The sequence below is a fragment of the Talpa occidentalis genome, unplaced genomic scaffold (genome assembly GCF_014898055.3).
Source record: "Talpa occidentalis isolate TD23 unplaced genomic scaffold, MPIMG_talOcc4v2.1 talOcc4.12, whole genome shotgun sequence".
In the NCBI taxonomy this organism is placed as follows: Eukaryota; Metazoa; Chordata; class Mammalia; order Eulipotyphla; family Talpidae; genus Talpa; species Talpa occidentalis.
In genome coordinates, this window is record NW_023601212.1 from 72,678,292 (window position 1) to 72,705,915 (window position 27,624).

General features: G+C 50.8%; 2 protein-coding genes across 2 annotated transcripts in view; one reads left to right on the forward strand and one right to left on the reverse strand.

Annotated features, from left to right (window-relative positions):
• CUNH7orf50 (chromosome unknown C7orf50 homolog) overlaps positions 1-27,624 on the forward strand; it is a 115,935-nt gene that overhangs the window by 63,629 nt on the left and 24,682 nt on the right. The window lies entirely within an intron of this gene.
• GPR146 (G protein-coupled receptor 146) lies at positions 611-10,227 on the reverse strand. Its single transcript, XM_037506730.2, has 2 exons — positions 9,131-10,227; positions 611-3,755 (listed from the first exon to the last, which is right to left on the reverse strand). Exon 2 carries the CDS (start codon positions 3,719-3,721, stop codon positions 2,720-2,722), a length of 1,002 nt encoding a protein of 333 aa, XP_037362627.1. The 5' UTR covers positions 3,722-3,755; positions 9,131-10,227; the 3' UTR covers positions 611-2,719.

Consider the following 27,624-nt stretch of genomic DNA (forward strand, 5'->3'; position numbering starts at 1 on the left):
GTAAACCCAAAAGTAAACTAAAAATAATGAAGCACGCCAAGGTAGGTGAGTTTTTCTGGACTCACAAAAATATGATCATTTTTAAATTGTAATTGTCAAGAAGTTTTGATAGCAAAGTGATTGACTTTGAAACATAAATTTTGAAAAACTTGAATACTGGTAGCTTGGAAATTCATCCTGAAGAGTTATCATAGGACTGAGTTCACTGTCTCCCTTGACTTTTTCCAAGTAGTTCATTCTCTGAGTAGCTCAAAATTCTTTCCGTTTTTTGGCAGTGTGGTGGTAGTATTAGGACTCAAACATACTGGAGAATTCAGATATGCAAGTTACACCGGATTTAGCAAAGATGAATTTAGCACAAGCATGAGCAAATGTGGGATGGAAAGTAGGATCTGTTGTTGGTGGTGAAAGTGGGTGGGGGTGCGTGCAGTGTAGCAGTGGGGAGGGTCAGTTAGAGGAAAGGGTCTGACTCAGAGACAGGCCTGTGCTGGACTTGTGTTCCACCGAGGAGCACCGCCTGTGCCAGCAGTGTCCTGGGACCGGCCCTCCCCTGCAGACTGGGGGTGGGGGTGGGGGTCAGGATGGGGACGGACTGAGAAATGCATGGCTGCCCTGCTGTGACCCTGCCAGGAACTAGCCAATTTGCAACCAAAGCTACTGAGAAATCGAAAAGAAAACAAAAGTGATTTTAGGCCACCCCCTCTGTTTAGGGAAGGCCAGCTCTGGTGCGGGCCTGCCTCTCAGAGCCGTGCTTTCAGGATTAACCCCTTTCCCAGGATTCTTAGTCCTCCAGTGAAAAGTATAAGCAAGGAAACGGTCTTTTGTTCTAAACAAGAACACCAACACGCAAACCAGCCTCTCACCTGCATCCCGTTTCCCCTGACTGTGGCCCTGACTTCCTGATCCAGAGCCTGCAGGCTGCCTGGTGGACCTTGGCTTGACCTTGGCCCCTGGGCTTGCTAGATAGAAAAGAACTACAGACTGTTAACACAGCTGCCAACACCAGGGTGTCCAAAGGAAGTCAGGGACACAGCGCCCTGGCACAGCCTGGTGTGAGAGAGGGTCAAGCTGAGACTCTGAGGTTTGAAGAGACCAGAGTGGCAGAAGAGTTGCTGTGCCTTTAAGTAGAAATAGCACATTCACCAAAGGAAGCTGCCTGGAAACCTTTCTAGATCAGTCTGGTTTTCTGGCAAGGAAGCAGAGGCTCCACAGAACCTATTCAGGGTTTTGCAGCTGACAGGGTGGGTGGGTTCAGAGCCTCAGTGGCCAGCATATCTGCCTGGGCTGGCTCCGTCTTCTCCACTGGAGGGGACATGCATGTAGCAGGATAATGGCTAACTTTCCCAAGGGGCTGGGGTCAAACAGTGATTTCCCCATGTAGACTGCCCAAATTGGGCCCCACATACTTGTATGTTACAGAATGCCAGTAGGCTGCTGTAGCATCCAGAATCACATGCATCTTTCTTCAGAAAATCACCCTAGAGCACTTCAGGTCAGGGTTGGCTGCCAAATGAATTTGCTGCAAACTTGAAAAGACTTCCAGGGGTCTGTGGCCTGTAAGGTAATCATAAAAGATGTGGGGGGTATGTGGGGACGGTAAGGGGTGTCTGCTAGTTCCACTTTCATAAGTAAGCGTTTATAGAATGGGGCGGGGGCTGAAGGAGGGGCCCTCTGTGCTGGGCAGATGCCTGGTGGAAGGAAGGACTCCACACCCACCATGTTCCTCCGACAGCCAACATCCATGTGCAGCTACTTCTAATTAAGTCAGCCAGTCGGTTACCATGCAACACCAGCTAATGGGGACCTGAAGATCCTGTGGCCCATCCCTATGGCCGCTCCTCCTTGGGCGGTCTGTCAGCTTTGTTAGGTTAGGAGGACTAACAGCATTTTTTCTAATTCAGTTTATTTATATTCTTTAGTTCTGCACACACTTTGGGGGTTGATGTGTAAGGACAGATCTGTACTGAGACAATCAGCTGATGTGTGTGAGCACAGGAAGGAGAGACCTGGTGCTGCTGGACTGTTCCTGTACACCAGCTGCACCTCCCACCCCATCCTCCCTCTGAGGGTTTTAATAACACCCCCATGTGACACCCGCCTTCAGCTCGACGCCAAATGTGACTCTTCAGCCACAGAGTCCATCCACGCACCCTGATGTGTGTTCTTTGTATTGTTTCCTTCATTTTAATACTTTGTGATTTTTCTATCAAATACCTCTTTATAAACAAAAGGGGGAAAATCAAGTATTTTAACATTACAAAGTATAAATACTGGCTTTAGATTTCCATCACTTCATTTAGAGCGTTTATGTCGAGGAGGCTGCAGGTAATGGTTGTCAGGGGCTTGGACTGAGGGTGAGTCTGAAGAAGCAAAGGTCAGCATGGCCGACCTTCAACCAGGCACCTGGTGCTTCAGACAACACACCCGGGGCCTCAAATATCCCTTTTTTTAAAAAACCCAGGAAGCACTGAGAACACGCCTCATGTCACTCCAGCCTTGCTCGGCACATCTTGACATGTGGCAGAGCATGCAGGTGACAAAGTACTTGTACTCAGTTGAACTGTCGGCCACCTCGCCTTGGTCAGGACGTGAGACCCAGAAGGAGGGACGGACAGGCTCAGCATGGTCACTGCAGACTGCACCTAAGTCAGCTGCACAACTGACCTCCCCTCCCCTGTAGTAGGGAGACCTGCGCTTAGCACTGGTGTGGGCTGGCTGTTCATGCCATCACCTGCTGCACCCCTGCTTGGTCCTGGGGGCAGTGCCGGTGCCCACAGTGCATCTTCTTTATTAGCCGCCGGAGCTTGCTGGGGAAGTTCCTGTTGATGTAGCGGTAGAGGAGGGGTGTCACAGAACTACTGGAGAAGGCCAGGAACTTGGACAGATCCTTAGTGAAGAGCAATATCCCCAGGTAGTGCCCATCCACAGGCTTCCCCCGTGATGCAAGCAGTGTATGCCCCAGGAGGCTCAGGTAGTGGGGTGTCCAGAGCCCAAAATGAGTGCACACGGTGGCCACCAGAAGCCTGTGCACTGAGGGGTCCAGCCGCCCTGAGTCCCGGTCGAGAGGCGTGTCCTCCTTCTGCAGTCTTGAGATGAGCACCAGTGCATAGAGCACGGCCAGGGCGGGCACCAGGTACCCAATGAACACCAGGATGGCGTCAGCGGCCTCTGTGTCCTGCATCTTGGTGCACTCAACCATCCTTGCTGCCACGTGGCTGCAGATGTAGAACAGCAGGGAGGAGAAGCTGGTCAGCAGGGCCCCTCCCCAGACAAAGCCACACACGTGCCTGGTGTTGTAGACACTGGACATGTAGGTACGTGGCAGAGCCCGCTCGATGTAGTAATCCAGGCTGAGCAGGGCCGTGGAGTACATGGTCACCAGCGAGGAGACGTTGAACAGCACCAGCAGCGTCACGTGTGCCTCGCTGCTGAGGCCCCACAGGGCCCACCTAGAGGCGGTGGGGCCCAACAGATACACGGGGGCCAGGGCACTAAGGACCAGACCTGCCACGGCCATGTTCACAAAGTAGACATCAGGCATGGTCATGCTGCCCTTGTCACACAGGTTGACCAGGACCAGCAGGGCATTGTAGCTCAGGCCAACCGGAAAGCCAACCACCAGGTAGAGCAGGGAGAGAATGGACAGGACCAGGTGGAAGTGCTGACAGACGAGCGGGTCCTCGCCCCTGCCAGTGCCATTGAGCGGGCCACAGCTCCACATGGCGGGGCGGGCAGGCTGCGCCGGGCTCAGCAGGCTGTGGGGAAGAGCAACGAAAAGTCAGTTCCCTAGAACCCAAGTTGGCCTGTGAATTGCTGAGAAATGTACAGGTTGGTGCGGGAAGAGTGCCCAGCTCCTGGCACTGCACAGGAATAGCCAGAACTATCAACCTTTTAATAAAAGACCTTGTCCTGCATGTGTGCTTTCTGAAGATGAAGTTGTCATTTCAGGATGATGTCCTTAAGCTATGAGCATTGTACCCGGAGGCCTGTGGTGCTACAGTGATCTTCGAGGCAGGGATGGCAGCCACAACCCTCCCTGCACACACTGCTGATTTTCTGCACCTGTCTGGCCCCTTCCTGGCATTCACGGGCATCATACTACCCTTTGCCCTGCCCTTCATACCTGTGTCTGGTGGCCAGAAACTCAACCCTATCTCATGCTGCCTGGGTGACCCCAGAACGCTGCAGCCACCAGCCCTGTGAGCACAGCCCCAAAAACACATGCGCGTGTGCACGGATGTGTGCACACATGGGGGAGTAGAAGGTGTAAAGCCAGGGTGGCTGAGTACCTATTTCTGAAGAAGAGCCACACTGCTTTGGCAAGTCAGGTGACACTTGGGATTGGAGGCCAGAGGCAGGGCCCAGAAGTGTGTGTGAGGCTGTCATGGCACCTCACTTTGCATGGGCTCTCACAGGGCCCAAGTGATGTTAGGTAAAAGAGGGCTTTCAGGCCCTGGGGGCAGATGCTAGTGATGGGCACTGACCCTGCAGACATGGAGAGACCAGGGTACTGAGGCAGGAGTAGGCAGAGAGCCCTGGCCTGTCCCCTCCCCCTTATGGGGGACAGGGACAAAGTGGCCTGTTTGTTCTAGTGCAGGACACCAGGTATCTGGCTAGTCATTAAGCAGCAGAATGGCAACTGGCAGGTGGAGTGTGATATAAAGGACATTCTTCAGAAATGTCAAAATTCTTCAGAGCAAAGCCTACATTCAGAATGTAGTTTGGCCCAGCCAAACCTGCTCTCAGAATAAGAAGTCTTCTCAGGCAAACACAAAACACATGCTTCCCTGACTTAGGGACACAGCAGTGAGCCAGCCCCACTGATGTTGGTGAAGAAGAGGCTACAGTGAGCCTGGCGCAGAGAGGAAACTTGATGTGGAGAGAGGGGTCTCTGTCTTGTATCATCTCTTCAGTCATTTCCCACATTCCAGAACATTTATTGTCTACCCTGTCCTGCCCCTGAGCCAGTTGCTAGGATCATAGCATGAGCAAGAGGGGGCTCTTTGCACAAGGGGCATGCCCTAACATGGGGATTGATGAACAAGGGGAGGAGCCAGGAGCTCAGACACTCCCTCACAATAGGAGTGTCTCCATGTCTGCCCTCAGCATCAGACCACGATGGATGGGGTGATGCCCAAACACCTGTTCAGGTACACACAGGTGGACACTGAGTCTGTGGGAATGATGTGCAATCCTAAGGAAGCCACCCAGCAGGCTTGATGACAAATGTCATGTGGTAGCAAGGGTGACTGGAGTTAGGTGGCACTGGGCGGAGGTACTGGCCACCTCTGCCACCCACATGTCCTAGTTATGTCACTTTCAGAAGTGTTTGCTCTCCTTCACAGCATGACGAGTCCATGATGCTACACTGCTGCCCCTCAACCTCTGACCCTGGGCCCTGAGGGTCCACGGGGAGTGCCAGGCAGGGCACACAGCTCTCTGGGGACCAGATTCTGCCACAGAGATGTGAGCACTGGGCAGGCCCCACTTGATCCTGAGGCAGCCATGGGTCCTTCCCTAGCACCAGCTCCCGCAGGAAGCTGCTGGTTTCCCTGAGCTAAGAGGATTCCCTTTCATGTCACTTTCCAGCTGATTAGACAGCAGTTCCCTTCTGTCTCCTTCCATCCCCACTGGCCTCAGCCTCCTGAGTGCACGGAGCCGCACACAGTGTTGAGGTGCAGCCACCTCTCTGGTCTGCTCCTCCCTGCTTGAGGTCCGCCCTCCTCCTCAGATGGGACAGAGGTGTGGGTTGCAGCGCTCCTGAAAGAGGGCCCTCTGCCTTCTTTATGGCAAGTGCTGCCTTCTGCGGGGTATTTCCCACAGGCTTCTGCCTGCTGGGCTGTGGCTTTGGTGGTAAAGGGGGGCAGTGAGCCAGAGCCCACCTGGGCACACTCATCTGCCAGGCTTCCTAAAACTGTAAGTCTTGTGGCCTCTGTGGACATTTCTCCCCCAAGAGTGCCCTGTCCTTGCCATGCCCATCCACAGCCAAATCCTCTGCTGCTCTGGGGTCACCCCACTCTCATCATGTCCAGGACCCTAGGGTCTATCCAGGACAGACCCACCTCATCTTATTTCAAGCCCTCCTCCTCAGAAGGGACAGAGGCGAGGATTGCCGCACTCCTGAAAGATGCCCTCTGCCTTCCTTATGGCAGGTGCCGCTGTCTGTGGGGTATTTTCCACAGGAAAGAGTCACGAGCCACCAGAGTCTACCATGGCCCAGGATGACTCGCTCAGTCTGACAGACCCAGCTGAGGACCCGGTTCCTACACTCTGTGGGGCTGGGGCAGGTGGTGTGCCCCGTGGACCAGGGTCCTCTCTGCCAGCCCTCTCCCTATCATCATCTAATCCTTGGTCTGGCTCCAGCACACACTGGCAGCACCAGTCCCCCAGCTCCTTACCTTTACTCCGTGCCCCCATCTCTTTATGCCCTGGACACAACCCCATCTATGTCAGTCAGCGCTGCAGGGCAGGGACCCTGGAGAGGGTCTGTGTGTCTTTCCTGGAGACCCCATCTGCTTATCAGCAGTGGTGTGTGCAGGGCTCAGTGCCCAGCATGGAGAGGCGCACCTCTTGTTTTCCTGTAGTGAATTACTCATAGGACTTCTGCCTCCTTGGCAGGCGCAGTGGCTCCTCCCTATCTCTGTTGACAGCGTTTCAAGAAGTGAGAGGTCATGCCTGGATGGCCACACCATGGAGCAGGCGTGCTCCCGCCTTCTCCGTCTTGGTTTAGGGAAGGCCTCGGGTCCCCTGCTGGGCATGACAGCACTCTCCTCTCCTCCGCCGTTCTACCCCCTCTCCCCAGAGCAGTGGGACAAATCTGGTTAGACTTGTCCAGGGTCCATGTGGCTGCTCCTGGCACTGAGAGCAGAGAGGAGCTATATTTTTCCTGAAGGATCTAAACTGAACAGACAGTTGTCTCAAAAACCAAGGATGAAATAGTTGGCCCTCATGCAGAGTCCCATAGAGAATTCCTAGCGGCTGTCATGTCAGCATGGACGCCGGCAGCCCTGAAAGAGCAGCAGTGGTCAAGGGAGGGCTCAGAAGCGAAACAAGAGCAGGTCTAGGTGCATTAGCAGCAAGTAAAGGAGACACCTGCCTGTGTACCTGTGCCCAGCGGGGCCTGGCTCTGCTCTGAGGCCCCTGCCTTGGGTGATGTGTCCTCGGACTGAGCCCAGGGCAGGGACTGTGGATGCCCTGCCCTGGGGAGCCAGCTGGGCTCAGAATGCCTGGATTCTCGGGAAACTACCATGTGGAACAGTCTGTTTAGAATTTCCCGGCTGCGTTCACGTGCCTGGCTCCTCGTTAGAGGGCAGCTCTGTGTGAATGTGTGGGCTGCCCAGACTTGCAGGAGGGCAGCTGGTAACTGTCAGTGTGGCTTCCAGGTGAAAATACACCAAAGCAACTTGCAAAAAGAATCTACCATATAAACTTAAAATTTTTGCAGTTTTCTTGTCAATTGTAAGGATAATTTTGATTTCAAATGCAGATGATAAGTTAAATGATACTAGTTTTCATTTGCTCTCACTTCATTTTGTTTTCTTGTTCCACATTCTTCCTGGGAGGCACCTGGTGCCACCAAGAATTGCTTAGAGATCTCAGGGAAAATGACCAGTGAGACAAACAGCGTCGTTTCACAAACACAGGTGTCCGGCATTTTCTAAAGTTCCATAAAGTTGAAATCTCTTTTCTTTGTGGAAACGAAGGTGAGCAGTGTGGATGGAAAGAGACACCAGGGGAGGGACAGGGGCCACCTGTCAAAACACCCAGCAAAGGCACATACATCCCGTCCTCTCCAGACATTTACCTGCTTTTCTGTACCTGCTGTGGCCCAGGCCTGACACCCCCAGGTCAGCCCCTAAACCTGTCCTCCTGGCTGAAAGGGGCTCTGGGAGCTTGCTGGCCAAGGCAGAGGGCTGCAGAACCCCCTGCCCTCCTTCAGTCAGCTCCCTGCACCCGCCCCACTTCCCTCTATATACTTCCATTTTTTTTTCAAGTCAAGGAACCGAGACTTCCTGTCTGGCTGTTTGGGGAAGAGGGATGGGCCTGAGAACAATAGTTTGGCTTCTCTCTCCATACAAGCCTCAGGCCTGGCTGGCCCATCTTTCCAGTTAGCGCAGCTAACTGGAAACTTCCTTCATGAGAAAGAGGAACTTGGAACACAGATAGTGAGGCCAACAAGGGTTCTGGGAAGGGCCTCTTCTCTGCCCTTCTGCCCCTCTACAGACAGGAGAGAAGGAGCAAGTAGCCCCTGACCCTTTCTCTTGAGTGTCGATGGGCTGATGATCAAAGCCCACCATGTCCTGCCATTTTCATTTGGAAAGCTGCCACCCTTTCCTCAAAAAGCAGTGTTAATAATCCCACTTCTGGCGGCCCAGTCACTTGCTGCAGTGCCCTCAGTTGAGGGGCTGGGACATTGAGGACCACAGTCGGCCTCTGTGTAGGCTGGCAGTCTGTCACCACATCGTGACCCTAGGACCTTCCAGACTCCTACGCAGAGCCACCCATCCTGCCTTACTATACTGCCTCCCTCTTCCAGCCCAGTGGCAGCCTCCTCACCAGGTCTGCCCTTCCTGCCCCCGACCTGCCTCCAGGCTACTCTCCCTCCCATCACGGCCCAACTGCCGTTCCTGGGCCGGCCTGTGGACATACGCTGACTTGTTTGGCCACCTTCCCAGTCTTATCACTGTCTCTCCTACCCTCCGAAACCCTCCCTCAGGCTTCCTTTGGATTGCCACCCACTGCAGTTTCTGCTCCAGATCCCATGTCTGCCCCCAGTGATGGTGTTTCCACATCCTAGGCTCGCTTGGCCTTAGAAGGCCCCTCATCAGACAAGGTCAAGGACCTGGTCCCCATCTCCTGCTACACCACAGTACTGTACCCCAGACCCCTCCATGTCCTCATGACTCCCACCCCCGCTGCCAGCCCTGTTTCTGCCCATGAATCTCTCTCTCCTGCTGGTCGGGGTTTCTCCCTATTCCCTGGACAGGTTTTCTGAGCTGACACCCCTTCCTGACTTCACTCCAGGGGGACCAAGGAGCACACGAGTGTGTGCTGACTTGGGGTGCATATCTTCCCCGACTTGCTTCCCTCCCTGCCCCTCCAGATTCCTGTAAGGGAGAAACCTACTCACCCTCAGGCTCCTGGCTAAAATGCAGTTCGTGGTTGTCTCTCTTCTACACTGTGCATTCTGGCGAGCCAGGAGCTGCAAATCAGCCTTGGCCCACAGAGCAAAGGCACCTGGGTATGCAGATGCAGTGGCCACCTGCTTTGCAATAAAGGCAGTGGTGGGGCTGCCAAGCCCTGACCATCTACTCAGTTGAGAGCAGGGACAAGCCCCGACTGCTAGCCCAGCCAGGAACAAGCCAAGGGCAGGATGTGGTGACGAAGTGATATTTGCCCCAAGCCGGGTGGGGCTTCAGGGGCACCCCCCACTTAGGCCAGCCTCTTTCTGTCAGGCTCTGGATGTCTCTGTTGGAAAAGGAGAGAAGTAGCTATCCAGGTCAGAGGGCCACACATGTGCCTTGGATTGCCCAAGATGGTTCCAGTTTTCATGTTGTTCCTATGAAAGGATTCATTAATGGTCTAAAAGCTAACTCGCATACCTCTCTTTCCAAGAGTGATTGTTTTCTTACAATACTCATAAAGAAGAGCCCCTCCCCTTCTTGGTCCAGGGGTGGCTGGTGTGGAACCAATCTTGTTAGAATGGAACATCGAGGCCCTTACAGCTTCAGGCAGGTGGTTCCAGGCCTGCGGGGCTTGCAGCAGACAGGGAAGAGGAGAGCAGGTGAGTGGATTCATGTCTTTGGGCATAGAGACAGATCTTAGTATGTGAGCCGGCCCAAGACACCAGGAACTGGTGCGTTGACCCCAGTGAACCCCTCTGCTGCCTTGGAGTGCTGGTTCCCAAACACTAAGCAGTCCCACTTGGGTTTCTCTCTTTCTCCAGGCTTGATTATGTGTGTGCACATCACAGAGAGGACAACTTTTAGAGAGGCCCAGGAAGAAGGGGCTGACATCCTGAGGCACCAGGCTGGCCCCAGCCTTGAGGTTTGGAGGGATGTCTTTGTAAATGTGATGGAAAGTGCACAGACCTTCCTGCCACATACTGCTTCTGGGGCTCCGGCACTGTGGGGAGCCTTTACAGGAATTAGTGCTGTGGTTATTTCCTCTGCAGTGTGGAGGGGTTGCCTCCTGGGCCCCAGTAGTCTGGCCTTTTTTTTTTTTTTTTTTTTTTAAAGATTTATTTATTTATTTACACAAGCACTGGGTACAGTCAGAAGCGCGGGAGGGTGAGAGAATCCACCAGAGCCAGAGCGGGGAGCAGAGCAGGCAGAAGGACCGAAGCACACTGCTGAGGGGAGCAGTGGGCGGCAGGAGAGGTCTGCGCGCCATGTGGGACCCTCCTCCGGTGGCCGGGGAGCAGCCGGGGATCGAACCGGCGCTGCAGAGGCTGCGGGCAGCTTCGCAACCCAGCGCTCAACCGCTGCGCCACCGGGGAGGCCCTAGTCTGGCCTTTTAAAAGAAAGCTTGGCTGAAGTTCTTGAGGCCAGACTCCATGCTCAGAAAGCTGGCTCCCACGTGCAGCACTTGGTGCTATGGCATTGCTTGCCATCCAGGGGCAACCTCAATCCACCGCATCAGAGAATACGAAGATGTAGCAGCCACTGCCCAGAGGGCTGGCTGATGCTGAATGAATGCTGTTCAGGCTCGGGAGAGGCCTTAGGCTGCAGGTGGTGGTTTGTTTCTCTGCACCTCCTCTGGGAGGTCCTCAGAAATGGAACCCTTTGGGGATTTCCTGTCTCAGCCCAGTTTCAAAAGACTTAGTTCTTTCCAGGACCCTCTCTTTTCTTGGATCTTCAACTGGATGACAGTCATGCATCCTACATGTTCTTGTGCATAAAAGCATGTTTTCTTTTTCTTTGTTTCCTTCAGAGACCCTCTCTGAACTCCAAATAATTTCTCAAGATACTCTTGTATAATTTCCCAGTTACCCACCCTGCCTCCTAGTCAAACAGGTGTGCCTCCCTCTTCTTGGCTCCCTCCATCTGTGCTGGGTCAGGAGGCTCCTTGGCACATGGGTGCTAAAAAGCTATCTGCTCCCAGCTCAGAGTGGAGAAGGCAGAGAAGCCCAAAGTTGTCTGACTCCCACACGTCTTGGCACTGATTCAGGAGGTTCTTTGGCACATGCCTAGGCACCCTCTGGGCAGCTCTCCCTGCTGCTTGAGAATACCTGGAGGCCCCCTCCCAGGTTGAATGGTCCTTGAGCAAGCGCTGTGGCACTCTCTGGATCTTCTTTATGAATACTGAGCATGCCAGTTCTTAGGACTCACCCTCAGACAGCCAGGAGGCCTTGACCAGCATGCCTAGACCAGGTTTGCCAGCTGAGGAGTCCCTCCCAGGTCCAAGAGCAGGTGCAGGCCTGAGGAAAGCATAAGCTGGATGGGACATGTTTTAATGCAGTGGGCTGCAGAGACTGGGGGTGGCCAGACCACAGGAAAGATGAGCTGACCAGACAGCTGGCAGTACAGATAGGCCATGCCTCTGCTCAGCGGCCTGAGGAGTCCTGAGCAAAGGAGTCTCCTTAATCTTGGGGGAGCAGGGGATGCCTTGGTCAGTAGTTGCCAGGCGCAGGCGATGAGATGTACTAGCCTGGACAGGTGCACAACTGCCATCCTCCCAGCTCCATAGCAGGGACAGGAGAGCCAGGAGTGTGTGTGACATAGGACCCCCTGCAACAGATGACACTAGCCCTTGATAGTTTACTGTGAGAAAATGGTTGATTTTCTCCATGCTGGTCTGGTTCATTCTACCCTACACAAGGGAACCTTAACTCAGGAACTCCCTGACAAATGATGCTGTGGGCGTGAACTCATCTTCTGTAGGTTGCAGAGACAGGGCCGGTAAATGTGTGGGCTGCAGAAGATGCTGGAAGAAGCGCCATGCGGGGCCTCCCCGGTGGCACAGCAGGTTGAGCGCCGCGCTGTGAAGCTGTCCGCAGCCTCTGCGGTGCGGTTCGACCCCCAGCCTGCCAGGGAGCTACCCATATGGCGCGGCAGACCTCTCCTGTCTCAACAACCGCTCCCCTCAGCAGTGTCTTCGGTCTGTCTGCCTGTTCTGCTTCCCTCTCTGTCTCTGGTGAATTCTCTCACCCTCCCGTGCCTCTGACTGTACCCCGGTTCTTGTATAAAGAAATAAATCTTTAAAAAAAAAAAAAAGAAAGAAAAAGAAACGCCGTGCGCCTTAGCTGTGCAGTCTTTCTGTGGAAGTGGGTAGAATGCTGGGCTGCGGGGATGCACACCAGCCTCCCTGCGGACAAGTGGTATGGCTTTGGGCAGACAGGTGACCTGCTTTCTCACTCTCCCTGGGTTAGGGGAATCCTGATGAGGTTATAGGAAGGATGCTGTCTAGTCCACCACTAAAGCACAGACGATGAGTCTTGTTTTGTCCCAGTTATGGGGTCATGACGGGGCAGGTTTTATCTTCCTTCGCAGGGAAACTTATGTGAGAGGAAGCTGCTGTTGGGCTGTCGCTCAGAACCTCCGATAACTGACACGTAGAAAGGGGAACCCAAAAGGGCAAGAAGGGTAATAGCTAAGCACCGGTCACAGCCAAGTGCCAATTCTCATGGGAGGGAACACAAGCAGAACACTCCAGGCTGACCCAGTCGTCTATTTCCCCTCACCCCCTGCCCCAGCACTGCACACCCGGGTGGATCACAGAACCTCAAGTCTTTGTGATGGAGGTTAGGGCTCTGGTAACAACAGACAACGCATTTCCTGGTGCTGCCCCGGTATCTGATACCGGGAGTACAGAAACCCGCACGCCCGCCTACACTCACAGCCTCAGGGAAGCAGGGAATTGGAAGATACCATGCAGGCCTCAGCTCTTTGGGGTTCATAACTTACAACAATTTGAGCCTCCCACAGTAATGCTTGCTCTTGCTAGTCCACTCCTTGGGGACCCACTTCACTCAGTGCAGACAGGCTTTCCATGTCTGGCTAGCTGTTAGAAGCATTTTGAAACTAGATGTCACCACCTTTCTTCCTTTACCTTTTAAAAAAGAGCCCCAAGTGGTATAAACCAGCCGGTCAAAAGTGAATGTCTGTATGCAACTAAAATGAACTTTGCTAAAATCCAAGGCTAAAGTAAATAGTGATTTCCATGGAAAGAGGATGTGAGGACTCAGAGCAGCAGCTTGCAGGGTGAGGGGACGACTGAGGTCATTTGGAAGCATGCTGCTGTGGTGCTGGGCAGGGGCTGTGCCACCCAGATTCCTGGTGTGCATGTGAGAGAGAGAGAGAGAGAGAGAGAGAGAGAGAAAGAGAGCGAGACAGAGACAGAAACAGAGACATATACAGCACCAGCTGAGATGGGGAAAAAAAAAACAGCAGAGCGGAATCATCCTGCTCTAAGGTAGCTGAACTAGTTTCTCTAAAACCTTCCCTTTTTATTTCCCTGCCTCTGTTAATCAGGAAATCCTACCCGCGATGCTCAGGCCACCAGAGCTGGCCTGCTTCCTGCCTGCACCGGTGTGTCCTGCACACACTGGTTCGTTACCTAGAATGCCTTCCTCAATACCCCTCCTTCACCCAGCAAGCACTCACCCTTGAAGTACCAGCACCTTGGGGATCCTTCTCTGACCCTAATCTCTACACCCTGGGCCATGCTGCACCTTTTCCCCACCTACTGAGAGCTCTCAGCGTCGGGGGGCTCTCCTTAATCTGAGCCCCAAATCCTGGTGGGAAGAAGGTGAATTGATAATATCAGGGGCTTTTCCCCAAAGTGAGCGACAGAACCCCACAAGTAGAAAGGACAGAAGAGGAGTCTGGGACTCCATGGGGACTGGGAAGTGAGGGAAAAGGACAGGGAGGCCAGGTCCTTTGTCCTGGAGGCTAACCTGGGGCTGGCCCATGGTCTTGTGGTGGTTTCTATTTGAAACAGACCTGCTAGGCACCGTGAGCCTCCACTTCAGATGAATGTTCTGGAACAATCGAAATGCTTTGAAAATGACTCCTGAATGTTTATTTCCTTTTATAATAATGGGCAGAGGCTTTCGCTACAATTAACATGCAGCTGGCAGGAGCCAGACGCTCCGGAAAGGCTGCTGTTTTCATAGTTTTTCCATGTAGAGAGCTTGCACATACTGATTGCTATCACAAACGCTGTGCCTTCCCAGCTGTGATAAGAAACGGTTCATTATATAGATGGGTGGTTCTGATTTTTGTAGCCTTTTGCTTTTTACAGTTCTAAATTGCACAGTAGTGAGAGTAAACCGAGGAACCTGGCTCAGATGCATAAACAAACATGCTTCTCTCCATGGAACAGAGTAGTATGTTTGCAGCTCAGGAAGGGCCATAGGGCTGAGGTCCCACAGCTGGTTCCTGGCCAGCGGGGTGCCCGAGCCTGTCCACTTCCTCACGAGAAGATGAGACATGTTTTTTGGTTTCTGGAGCACTGGTTACTTTGGCTTTTTGTTTCCTGACTTGGCTTGACGTTAATACTCCTTCCAGGTACACTAGACCAGGGGAAAAGCACAAAGAGAACTCACTCAGAAGTTCAAGGGCCAGACTGAGAAGAGATAAAGTCTCCATTTCAGATTCCAGGCTACCTGGCAGCCTGCCTGGGCTTTCCATCTACCCAGCTCTTAGCTAGGTGTGCTCTTACCTGGGGCACTGCTCAGAGCCACGATCTTATCACCACTGCTTCTTTCTACTTGTCACTTTTGGTCTAATAGCCAACAGTTGCTTCCTTGGTTTGCTCAGTCCTAATTAAAACTAGGAGTCTCCTGGGTGTGCCCTGCTAGAGTGTGGGAGGGAAGGGATCCAGATGAGCCTGCTGGGGGGATGCACAGGATACCAGGCCCATTTCATCCTGTCCCTCTGCTATTCAAGGGGTATCTGTCTACATGGATATGCAAAGGCAACAGACTCTGAAGTTTGCTCCTGGATAGCATCACATTTTGGCATCTAGAGAAAAGTCACCTTTTAACTCTAGATTGAGTTCCCTCAGCTCTTTGATGCCTGGATGGTATTTTGAGGTCTTGGGTCTGTGAGACCCCGTGGACAGACACAGTCTATTGTGGCTCAGTCACACAGTGGCTTTAGCCTTGGAGAGTGGAAGAGACACAAACAAGGAGAAATAACTGAGAAACACTGTCTAAAGTAAAGGCAGCATGATCTTGTCATGTGTACTTACATAGTAGCCTGATTCTCTGGGAGAAGACATGGCCCTGGAGTATAGTTGGGTCCTCAAAGGCCAGGTGGCAGTTATTTTTTTTTTCAAGATCCCAAATGACATCCTAGCAGCTGTGAGTTGGTCGTGACTTTCCCAAGGAGCACCCTTCTCTCCCACCCCAGACACACCCTGTCCCTCTCTGTACCTAGAAATCACACAAGTGTATATTTCCAGCAGTGATGTTTGCAGACATGTCATCTTTTCATTATATAATAAGCATCCCCAGTTTTTACATGCCAACGTAAAACCCCGTATGTATTCACATTAGATAGATGAACATTATCTTTCTCTCATCCTCACCCTACCAGTGGCTTTTGAGTGACTGGGACAAGTCACTGTTGCCATTTACATTTTGCCCTAAAGCTGTGTTCCTTCCTCCTCAGGATATTTCCATACAGCCCAAGATGAAGAGCACAGACCCAAGCCAGATGGCCCCTTAGCAGTGTGACCCTGGGCAATGGGTTTCACTATCCAGCCCCAGTGTCCTATCTGTGGCACTGCACTGTAAGCACTCACCAAATATAAGCGACTATTTTTAAAAGCCAATGACCTTCCGAGGACTTCTGTCAAGACGGCAAAGGTTTGGTTTGGAGAGCTGGACCCAGTAGTTCCTGAGGGAGTTCTTCAGCCAGCAGGTCAGAGAGAGTGACGACACACTCAGTGTAATTATTAATAGTGCCTCTTTCCACTCTCCATTGCGCTCCGTTAGGATGATTGAGTATCTGGTCTCCCTTACGCAGGAGCAGCTGGGAGAACGTGGTCAGAGCTGTTTTAGTCATATTCTTGTATTTGCAGAGGCCTGTAGAGCAAGCTTCTTGCCACTTTGTTATCGAATGCTAGCCTCCACTAGATGCTGGTGATAGGGCAAAAGGTGTCATGCTCAGTTAAGAAATGGCTCTGGTTATTTAAAGGTGGAACAGAGATCTCAAGTGAGCATGCCTACAGGGACTACACTGGACAGTTAATGCAAAATAACCCCCAAGCTGTCACCTCCACGCACTGCAAATGCTAGTTAGATTACCACACTCAGATGAACACCCATTTTAGTGTGTTTATACCAACGAGTGCTGGGGTTTTGGCTGCTGGTAGAAAGGGTGTTTCAGAGGCTGGGGGCACAGCCATCCTCTGACGTTTCCAGGCAGCCTTTTCATGCCCAGAGAGTTTTATATTTTTATCAAGTATCCATACAACTAACAGCAGACTTGGTATCTCCATTTAGGCGCAGTTTCAGAACTGATCAAAAAATGTTGTAATCAAAGAGGACAAAAGTTATAACCATAGTGACCCAAGAGAACATGGTCAGTCCTCTGCAAGACTCACGAGGAACCAGAAGCGCTGCTCAAGCCTCCCAGGCAGGCAGCAGATTTCAGCTGCCCCTTGACAAGTTCATGACAGCGGGGCAGCGGCCATGGCCCCCGGCTGCGCGCCCCAGCTGCCCTGGCCCTTGGCTCAGCGTGGCCCAGAGGGCGATCCTCTACCGGGGACAGCACCCCCGCCCTGCACGGGGATGGTGCCACCGCACGGAGGACAGCGCCCCCACCCCCAACGGGACAGTGCCCCCACCCCGCAAGGGGCAGTGCCACCGTGCGGAGGACAGCGCCCCCACCCCCAGGGGACAGCGCCAGGGCGGGGCCAGGGACCCGAGAGTACAAGCTGGGCGCCCGGTCGCGCGCAGCCAACGCGGCTCCGGGCTGGCCCCCCGCGCGGCCCGAAACCCCGCGTTTGCCCGGCTGCCCCCGCCCCCGGCGGGTGCCCACTCACCGCTGGCTGGGCCGCAGGCCGCGCAGTGGCCGCCGGGCTGGAGTCGGGCTGGAGGAGGCGGCGGGGCTCACGGCGCGCACGCTGCCCGGGCGCTGTGTACACACGTGACCGCCCGCCCCGCCCCCGGGCAGGGCCCGCCCCCGCCTCGCCCCGCCCCCGCCTCGGACCCGCGCCTTCTGCGGCGCTGCTGGGCGGCTCGGTGGGAGCCAGTGGTCAGCCCCGCGCGAGGACGCAACCCCAGCGTTTCTCTGAGGCCCGGTTCGGCTCCTTTTAAAGGTCGTGCCAGTTGTGCTGAGTCAGAACCGAGTCTAATCTGCTGGCACGGCCCCCGCCACCGGAGGTTGTAATCATGGCTTCCAGGTGCACCTGCCTCGCTTCCTCAAGTTCACCCACTCCGCCTGGTTTTAGGAGTTTCTTTGTAAGGAGGAAAACCATTTAAAGAGACAGTGCAATGATGTGTGCAGCCTGATTAACTTTGTAGCTGTTGTTATAATTAAATGTTGGGAAAGTTTAAAGGAAAAGATCATTTACTGTAATTCTTGTGGCGTAATAGTACCTCCAGCAGCACCTTCTGGCCCAGGATCTAAGAACATTTTTCTCTGAAAATTGAAGTGGGCAGGTTGCAGAATTGAATGCACACTTGCTGTGTGACTAGAGCTGGAAGGAGGAACAGCAATAACAACCACCAAGGCTGACCCTCAGCGTGATGGTGTTGCCTCCCTACTCAGGGCTCCACCTGGGGTGTGCGGTTTGACAGATTGGAGGGGAAAGTTGGGACTTAGGAGCCAGGCTCCCTGTGGTAAGGAGCAGGGCAAAATCTCTTTCTGTCCAGGTCATTCATAACCCGGCTGCACCCCACCACTCCGATGCACGGGTGTCAGTATTTCAACCTGCTCCTCAGCGCAGCCCAGGTCCTTGGAGCAGTGTGCATCAGGCAACAGGCCACATCCTCACAAGGCCAAGACCAGTCACAGCCTTCTCTGGTATCTAACATCCAGGGAGGACTTACTCTGTACCAGCTTCTGATCCTCAGCCCTCAGAGCAACCCTTCAAGAATATACACCTGTTTTTCATCAAATCTGGACATTCTTGGTGCTGTGTACACCATTGTGTACATAGTGCCCACTGAAAAGAAAATCTGCCCCCTAAGTTCAGAGACCATTAATTTTAAGAAGCATCCTGATTTTAGAGCTGAAAAATGAGTGAGAGAAAAATGTTATTTTAACATCAATGAATTACAGTAGTCTCCTTATTTTAAGGTTTAGCAAGGCTCAAAAAATGAACAGCTTGCCCAAGGGTCACACAGAAATAGTGGAGCCAGGATTTGACTCCTGATGATCTTTGGCTTTCTAGATCAAAGTTTGGGACTTGGGTTCTTCTTTCAATCTGCCTAAGTAGGTATTGTCATCTTTTTATGAATGACCTCAGACTCTAGAATTCCTAGTCAGAGTCAACTGCACTGACTGCTCCCTGGAATGCCAGACTTCCCAAGATCTTCACAGAGGGCTCTCTGCAGCTCCAGCTCATTGTTACCGCCAGCTAAGCCACTTAGCCGTCCCTTGCCCCAGTTGCCTTATCTGCAAAGAAAGACTTCTACCAAGCAGGCACACAGTGCCAGAAGAATGAGAGTCTGGGTGTGCGTCAGGAAGATCTGCAAAGTAGGACCACCCTCCAGCTGAGCCAAGATCAGCATTTTACAGCTGGGGAATGTAAATATGCTCCAGAGAGCTGTAGCTTTATACCTCACTGCTAACTGCTCCCCAACCAATCCGGTCACCCCCTGCATAAGATACTAATATCTGCAGGGGCAGCCCCACCATCCCGAGTAGACATAGACTGGAGTGTGGGAGATATATGAACTTGAGTTTCTAGTAGCATCATGGTCTAGTATTGGCAGGCTCTTGAAGAGCAGGAATGTGTGCTCCTGGGTCAGGCTGTGCCTTTGTTAACTAGTGCCCTCTGTGCGCTGCATTCAGCAGCATAAGGGAGACCCTAGCCTGGTAACCTGGAGTAACAGAGATGTCTCTCCATGGACTGAAAACATCATAGTTCGTCCTCTGTTTACCACAGTCTTGAGATTTGGCAAGTTGTCTGGTATTTTGAAGTGGCAGTTGATGCAATCAGCTGCATTCCACACCAAGGGGATGCTGGGCTGCTGGGCTGGGACTTGAAAATGGCCCAGCTGGCTTGAGTCTCTTTGCAGTTAGTCTTTCTCTTGGAGGCGGGGTAGGGTGACATGGCGGGTGACAGCTATCTTGGTTGAAAGGCAGGTAAATTTCCCTTTTGAAGATCTACCTTCTTTTATTATTGATGCACTTAAAAGGCAAATGTGATCCTATGTGAAATGTTAATTGGAAGTAAGGGACACTTGAAATTTATCAGTTCATATCAATATATTTTGACTCGTAGATGACTATATTAATATGCTGAATGTCATTCAAGGCCAGTAAATTGTAGTAGGCTTTGATAGGAAGTATGAAAGACTTGGTGAGACCATGTCCTCCTGCCCTAGAGACTCAGTGAGTGATGAGAAGTGTGTGGCTTGTGTCTGTTGCCAGTGCAGAGTTGGGTCTTGTTCTATTTGACCATCACAGGTTATCACCTTTGTCGGTGCTGTTGCCTCCTACACAGTCTGTCCCTTCTTTTCAGATGCTGCCATCCCCCCCTTCTGTCCTGTGGGGGGGAAGACCTTCCTGCTGGTAATATGGCAAGTGCCCAGAATGGGTGTCTGACTATGTGTCAAGCCTTCTGGCCTAATGATGATACAGAGCAGCATTTTCAGCTGGCAGCTGAGGGCTGCCTTCAGGATGCGGGACCGGCCCCCAAGAGACACTCCCAGCCTCATGGAGAGCAGTTGTGTAGTCCTGTGTCTCACACAGAAAAACAGTTTCTTGGAAACACTGCTCTTGTCAGCTTGTCAGAGGGGTGGAAAAGATGTGGGCGTGGGGAGGGGGGGATTCTTCACATTTGTATCTCTCTTTCATCAAAGTGGTAGGGATCATCTCCACGAATTAGGTTAGTCTGATGATCTTTCTAACTCAGTTTAATTGCAGCCTTGGCTCCTGAGCCACATTGACTATTGTATCCAAGAGGTGCTAACTATTGACTGTTGTATCCAGGATAACATTTTCCTAGCCCCACTGGCTGTTGGTTGGCCACACTGGTATAGGTGAATCAGATTCCCCAGAGAACACTTGCTCAGTTAGTCTGGCTGGGGGCCTGGAATAGGACCCCTAATAACTAGCTTCGTGTTGTTTCTCTGAAGCACAATCTGAGCATCTTTAAGGTGTGAATCCTTCCACTTAGGTAGAATCCAAGTGGCTATAAGACTCCCTGACCAGAGCAAGCTCCTCTGGCTCACCTCGTAGGGCCTCTTGGGCAATGTCATCAAGTTTTCCAGCTCTCCCGGTGAAACTTAATAGTACCATTGTGCAGTTGGGGAAACTGAGACTAAAAGATGGCCACCCCAACAACATACAGCTGTCAAGTGTGGCACCTAGGTTGATAGTGTGGGCCTGGTGGACCCACCTGGCCCTGTTCTGGAGGTGAAGGGCAGCCCAGTCAGTGCCTCTATGCTCCACGCTGTGCTGCTGTCTGTAAGTGGACCCCAACCCTGTAGACTTCACCTGGGCCTCCCATACCCTTCATGACATTAATCAGGGGACTTATCCCCCATGGCCATCTGTGCATCTCTCTCAGTGTGAGTGATCATGGGATGAAGAGTTGGGGTGATAACAGGGGCACGTTTGAGCAGCTTTGTTTTCAAGAAGCCTGAGTTCACAATGCAGTGGTGTAAAGTTTGGCTATAGGAATCCAGTGAAACTGCAAGTTGGCCTTTGATCCTGGGAGGCAGCGTTTAATGCAGCAGACCCAGGGGCCTCCCATGATCAAGTTAACATCTTCCTATATAGTCAGAGAACAGGGCACAGCAGGTTGAACGCAGCGCTGTGAAGCTGTCCGCAGCCTCTGCAGCATGGGTTTGATTCCCAGCCAGCCAGGGAGAAACCCACATGGCGCGGAAGACCTCTCCTGTCTCGCCCGCTGCTCCCCTCAGCAGTGTTTTCAGTCCATCTGCCTGTTCTGCTGCCCGCTCTGTGTCTGGTGAATTCTATACCCTCCCATGCCTGTGGCCTGTACCCCAGTTCTTGTATAAATAAAATAAATCTTAAAAAAAAAGATTAGGATTAAAAAAAAAATAAAGTCAGAAAACAACTTGACATTTCGTTGAACTCATTTGGTCAAACTTTTCTGCCACATTTTTTCTTTTAAAGATTTATTTATTTATTTATACAAGCACTGGGTACAGTCAGAAGCACGGGAGGGTGAGAGAATTCACCAGAGCCAGAGCGGGGAGCAGAACAGGCAGAAGGACCCAAGTACACTGCGGAGGGGAGCAGCGGGCGGCAGGAGAGGTCTGCGCGCCATGTGAGACCCTTGCCCGATGGCCGGGGATCTAACCAGCAATGCAGAGGCTGCAGGGAGCTTCGCAGCCCAGCGCTCAACCGCTGTGCCACTAGGGGAGGCCCTCTGCCACATTTTTTAAAACTTTTTTTTTTAAAGATTTATTTATTGGGCCTCCCCTGGTGGCTCAGCAGTTGAGCGCTAGGTTGCGAAGCTGCCCACAGCCTCTGCAGCGCTGGTTCAATCCCCAGCCACCAGGTGAGGGTCCCACATGACGCACAGACCTCTCCTGCCGCCCGCTGCTCCCCTCAGCAGTGTACTTCGGTCCTTCTGCCTGTTCTGCTCCCCACTCTGGCTCTGGTGAATTCTCTTACCCTCCCGCACTTCTGACTGTAACCAATGCTTGTATAAATAAATAAATAAATCTTTTTTTTTAAGAAAAGATTTATTTATTTATGCATACAAGAGCTGGGTACAGGCCAGAGGGGCAGGGGGCGGCTGGATTCACCAGAGACAGAGTGGGGAACAGAACAGGCAGATTGACTGAAGTACACTGCTGAGGGGAGCAGCGGGTGAGCCAGGAGAGGTCTGCTGTGCCATGGTGGTTGCTCCCTGGCTGGTGGGTAATTGAACTCGTGCTGCAGTGGCTGTGGATAGCTTTAGAGGCTGTGTCCCAACCCTTGCGCCACCAGGGAGGCCCTTTTTCTGCCACATTTTTAACCAAGGACTCAGCTTCCAGAGAGTACAATTAAAGTATTCCACTCCTTAGAAAAAGCTGCCCTGCAGTAGTTATGTCCTTTTATTTACATGTATTTTGTATGTGTTTAGTATAAGAAATTGTGCTATAAGCTGATGTGTTTGAATCAAATGCTGAAGAAGTAATTGATGTCTGGGGTTTGCTTCCAAATCATGCAAGGTGAGGGAAGAGGGGAAGAAGGTCTGTACTGCTGAGCAGTTGTTTATTATATCCTCTGCTTTTGTGTATGATGAAATTTCTTCAGTAGCAAGCAGGCAGGCAGCCTGTCTCTTCCTCCCTAGAAATCCAGCTCACGTCACCAGGGAACCTCCCCAGGGGTCCAAGTGGAGCTAAGCTCCATATCTTCATCTCCCAGTTCCAGTAAAGAGAGCTTAGTTTTCCTTTCATTTGACTCATTTGTAAACTTGGTGCTCAGCCAGCTAATGGAGAGGTTGGTGGAGTGGGGTTTTGGTCAGCTCTCTTGACGTGCCTGGTGCCCTTGTTCCACGGAAACCCATGATCTCCCAGAATGAGTGGGGCTGTATTCTTTGAGTCCTCACACACGTGTGATGGGGAATGGATGTGTCAAAGCTATGGTTAGGAGGGGGAAGAACTAGACTCTTTATTCTGGGAGTTTGCCTGTTCTCTTCCCAAACCTTTAATCAAGGTTAAAAATAGTGTGCATGGAAGTGCTCTTTTGAGAGAGAGGGAGTGGGTCTCCAGCACTGTGTTCAGGAGCCGTGCCCATCCAGGTTTGCTTTGAACAGCTTGCTAATGTGCCTGCAGTTTCAGCCTCTTGCTCTTTCAGGCGTGTGCCCAGCTACCCTGGCAATCAAATGAGTGCTGCTATCTTTTCCCCACAAAGCCCTGGAGCTTGAAGCTAGTGGGGCAGCCGTCTCTATAACACCAAGGGATCACAGTCCCCAAGTCTGGCCGAGCTTCTGGGGAAGACAATCAGACGTTCCAGTATCCTCACAGGCCTGAGAGGAGAGTGGGCTTGTTTAACCCAGTGCAAACTGGGAATGTAGGCCAGGGGCCTGCTTGCCTGCACAGAAAACATGGGCTCAGGGCTGGACACTGGGTGTTTGTCCAGGTGATGTCTGAGTTGGCCAGTCCCACCCCGTGGTCTGGCTCCTTCTGCCTTGAGTATGAGGCTGTCACCAAGATAGGTGACTCCTGCTGGCCAGTCCCCTGGGCCACACCACCCACCCAGCTGTAGCCATTGCCCCACCCTCCAACCCCTCACCTTCCCATTAGGGCCACAAACAAGCCACAGTCTTTGCTCCTTAGGTTAGATTTCTGTTCTCTTGTCTTTTTTCCTTTAATTTTTTTTTTTTTTTACTTTTAAATAGAGATTCCCAGGAAGTTGCAAAAAATAGCCCAGAGTTCCCCTTACCCTTCACCCACTTTTCTGGTGGTTACATTTTATATAACTAGTGCTACAACAAACCAGGAAATAGCTTCACATCTAACACTTGAATCTATGATTCATTTGAGTTAATTTTGGGGGGTTTAGGTTGATTTTTTTAAAATAGATTTTATTTTTGTACAGCACTTTTAGGTTTTAGGTTGGCAGCAAAATTGAATGGAAAGTACAGAGATTTGCCTTATACCCCCAGCTCCCACACACATACAGCCGCCCCCATTAACTACATCCTCCACCAGAGTGGGACATTTGTTGTAATAGATGAACCTACATTGACACAGCATAATCACCCAAAGTCCGTGTTTCACTCTTGGTGGTGTACATTCCATGGGTTTTTGACAAATGCATGACATCTGTCCACTATTATAGTGTCAAACAGAGCCATTTCATTGTCTTGAAAATTCACTGCACTCTTCCTGTTCATCTCTCCCTTCCTCCTAACCCCAGGCAAGCATTGATCTTTACTGTCTCCATACTTTTGTCTTTTCCAAAAAGGAAAAGACAACTCATATGGTTGGAGTCATACCATCATACCTACTGAAAAGTATGTGCCTTTTCAGATTGGCTTCTTTTACTTAGTAATATCCATGTCTTTTTTGGAAAGATTTATTTATTTATGCATACAAGAACTGGGGTACAAGCCAGAGGTGCGGGGGCGGGAGCAGTGAGAGGATTCACCAGAGACAGAGTGGGGTGCAGAACAGACAAATCTACTGAAATACACTGCTGAGGGGAGCAGCAGGCAAGACAGGAGAGGTCTGCTGCGCCATGTGGGTAGCTCCCTGACCAGCTAGGGTTCAAACTCAAAGTCGTGCTGCAGAGGCAGCAGACAGCTTCACAGTGTTGTGCTTAACCCCTTGTGCCAACAGGGAGGCCTTTCTCCATGTCTTTTTTGTGGCTTGGTAGCTCATTTCTTTTTAGCACTGAATAATATTCCATTGTCTATTTTAATTTATCGATTCACTTACTGCAGGATATCATGGTTGCTTCCAAGTTTTGGCAGTTAGAAATAAAGCCACAGTCAATATTTGTGTGCAGGTTTTGTGTGGACATAAGCTTTCAGCTCCTTTGGGTGAATATCAGCAGTGTGGTAAGGGTGCTTGGTATTTTAAGAAACGGGCAAAAAGTCTTCCAAAGTGTCTGTACCATTTTGCATTCACACCAGCAACAAATGGAAATTCCTGTTGCTCCACCTTCTTGACAGCTCTTCCGTCTTTGGTGTTCTGGATTTTGGCCATCCTAGTAAATGTGCGGTGGTTTATCATTGTTTTAATTTGCATTTCCCTGATGATATGGTGTGAAACATCTTCTCATTTGCTTACATGCCATTTGTATATCTTCTTTGGTTCAAAGTTTTGTGGTGTTCATTGTTGTTTTGTCCTAGGGATGTCCTATTGCACTAGCACCATTTGTTAAGAGACTCTTCTCCATTGAATTGCTTTTATACCTTCATCAAAAATCAAATTACTGGGCCCCTCCTGGTGGCGCAGCGGTTGAGTGCTGGGCTGCGAGGCTGCCAACAGCCTCTGCAGCGCCAGTTCGATCCCCGGCCGCCAGCGAGGGTCCCACATGGTGCGGCAGACATCTCCTGTTGCGCCTGCTGCTCCCCTCAGCAGTGTATTTCATTAGTCTGCCTGATCTGTTCCCCGCTCTGGCTCTGATGAATTCTCTCACCACCACCCCCCACCCCCCGCACTTCTCACTGTACCCAGTGCTTGTATAAATAAATAAATAAATAAATAAATCTTTAAAAAAAAAATCAGATTACTAGTGTGAGGCAATTTGGGGGTTCTCTATTATTTTCCTGTATGTATCTCTCCCTCCATCAGTACCACACTGACTCGATTACTGTGGCTATATAATAAGTCTTGAAATCAGGTAGAATGGTTCTTTTTACCTATTCTTTTTCAAAAATTTTCTACTGGTTCTAGTTGCATTCTTTTCCATATAAATTTTAGAATAATCTTGTCTATATCTACAAAAAATCTTTTTTGAGATTTTAATGAGAATTGCTTAAACCTGTATGTCAACTTGGGGGAAATTAATGTTTTCACCACATGGTCTTCCAGTGTGTGAACCTGGCCTCTTGTCTCTCCATTTATTTAGATCATCTTTGATTTCTTTTGTAATTGTCGGCACACCCATCCTGTACATGCAATATTGGATATTCAGATACTTATCAACTGAGTATTTCTTAAGAAAAATTCAATGACCTTATATTTTATTTTATTAAGATCACTTTATTTATTTTTATTTTTTATTATTAGTATTTTTTAAAGAGCAGGGAGCAGAACAGGCAGAAGGACCAAAGTACACGGCTAAGGGGAGCAGCGGGTGAGACAGGAGAGGTCTGCCTCACCATGTGGGAATCTCCCTGGCCAGCCGGGAATTGAACCAGCACTGCAGAGGCTGCAGACAGCTTCACAGTGCTGCGCTCAACCCGCTGTGCCACCAGGGAGGCCCTGACCTTGTATTTTAAATTTCAGTTTCAAAGAATTTCTTACTGATGTACAGAAATACAATCGCCTTTTCTATGTTGATCTTGTGTCCTGTAATCTTGCTAAACTCACTCATGAGTTCTAGGAATTATTTTTGTGGATTCGTTAGAATTTTCTATGTTGGCCATCATGCCATACATAATTTTATGTCTTCCTTTTCAATCTGAATGCCTTTGATTAACTTTTCTTGCCTTCCTGCACTGGCTATAACCTCTACTGCTGTGCTAAACAGCAGTGTTAAGAGTGAAATCCTTGCTTTGTTTCTGGTCTTGTCAGGGAGGTGGGACTTGTAGATACTATTTATCAAGTTGAGGAAGCTCTCTCTATTACTAGTTTTGTGATATTCTGTATCATGAATGGGTTTTGAATTTTATTAAATGTTGCATCAATGTATATGAGCAGGTGATATTCTTGAACCTACTAATAGGGTAGATTATGTAGATTGATTCTTAAATGTTAAACCTTGCTTATGTAGAATAAACTCTACTTGGTCATGGTGTAAATTTGTTTATATGTTGCTGAATAGGATTTTTGTATTTATTTTTTGGAAGGATTTTGGTTTATAGTTTTCTTTTGTTTTTGCCTGGGTTTGGTTATCAGGGTAATACTGACTTCACAGAATGAATCAGGAAGTGACCCCCTTCTATTTTCTGGAAGAAATTGTGTAGAATTGCTGTTAATTCTTTAAATGTTTTTAAAATTCTAGTGAAACTATTGGGCTTGGACATGAGGTTTTAGAGTCAGTGACATTGGGGAGACCTCAGTTTACCAAGGTCTTCCACAATTTTAGTGATAACAAGGGCCCAGGATGTCAACGAAAGCAAGGGGTTGAGTTGGTGGAGAGATCTGGTGGGGCAGACAGGCCTGGCTCCTGAAGGCCTTGAGTGGGACTTTGCTTTGATTCTTCTTGTTTAGTGGCTAAAACAAACAGGCCCCACTTCCCTGGAGATGGGACTTTACCCCCCACCCCACACACATATTTTGCATCACAGAGCCCTTAGCTCCCCCAGGGCAGCAGGGCTGAATGGGAGGGAAGTGGGGATGCTATAGCATGGTAGCTGTGAGCAGCTGTCCTTGTCTACCTGGGGCTTTCCAAATTCCCTGTGGCACTTCCTGTGGATTTTACCAGAATGAGTTGGGCGGTGGTATGCTGGGGAAATGGGGCATACTGATCAGCCAAACATTCTGCTTTAAATTAGTCTGTTAGTTATGTTTACTCTTTTCTTAAGGACTCAGAATGAGCCACATGATCTTGGGGTGCCTGGCGCCCTAGTTTTGAAAGCTAACTCATTGCCTCAGGAGAATTGGGTAGAATTTTGTGCTTCTAGAATGCCATTCTGGCCAGGTTGCTCTATGCTTCCAGTCTCCCCCAATTACTCATACCCCCAGCCACTCTGACTGCTCATGTGGGCCTATCTGTGCCCCCTCCCCAGAACTTGGGTACCCTCTGCCTGTACCACCTGTCTCCAAAAAACCCAAGGGTTGTGCACTCACCTCTGAGTCTCCAATCAGGTACTGCCTTCCCAGAAACATATTCCTTGCCCTCCATCTTTCTGCAACCATTTTCA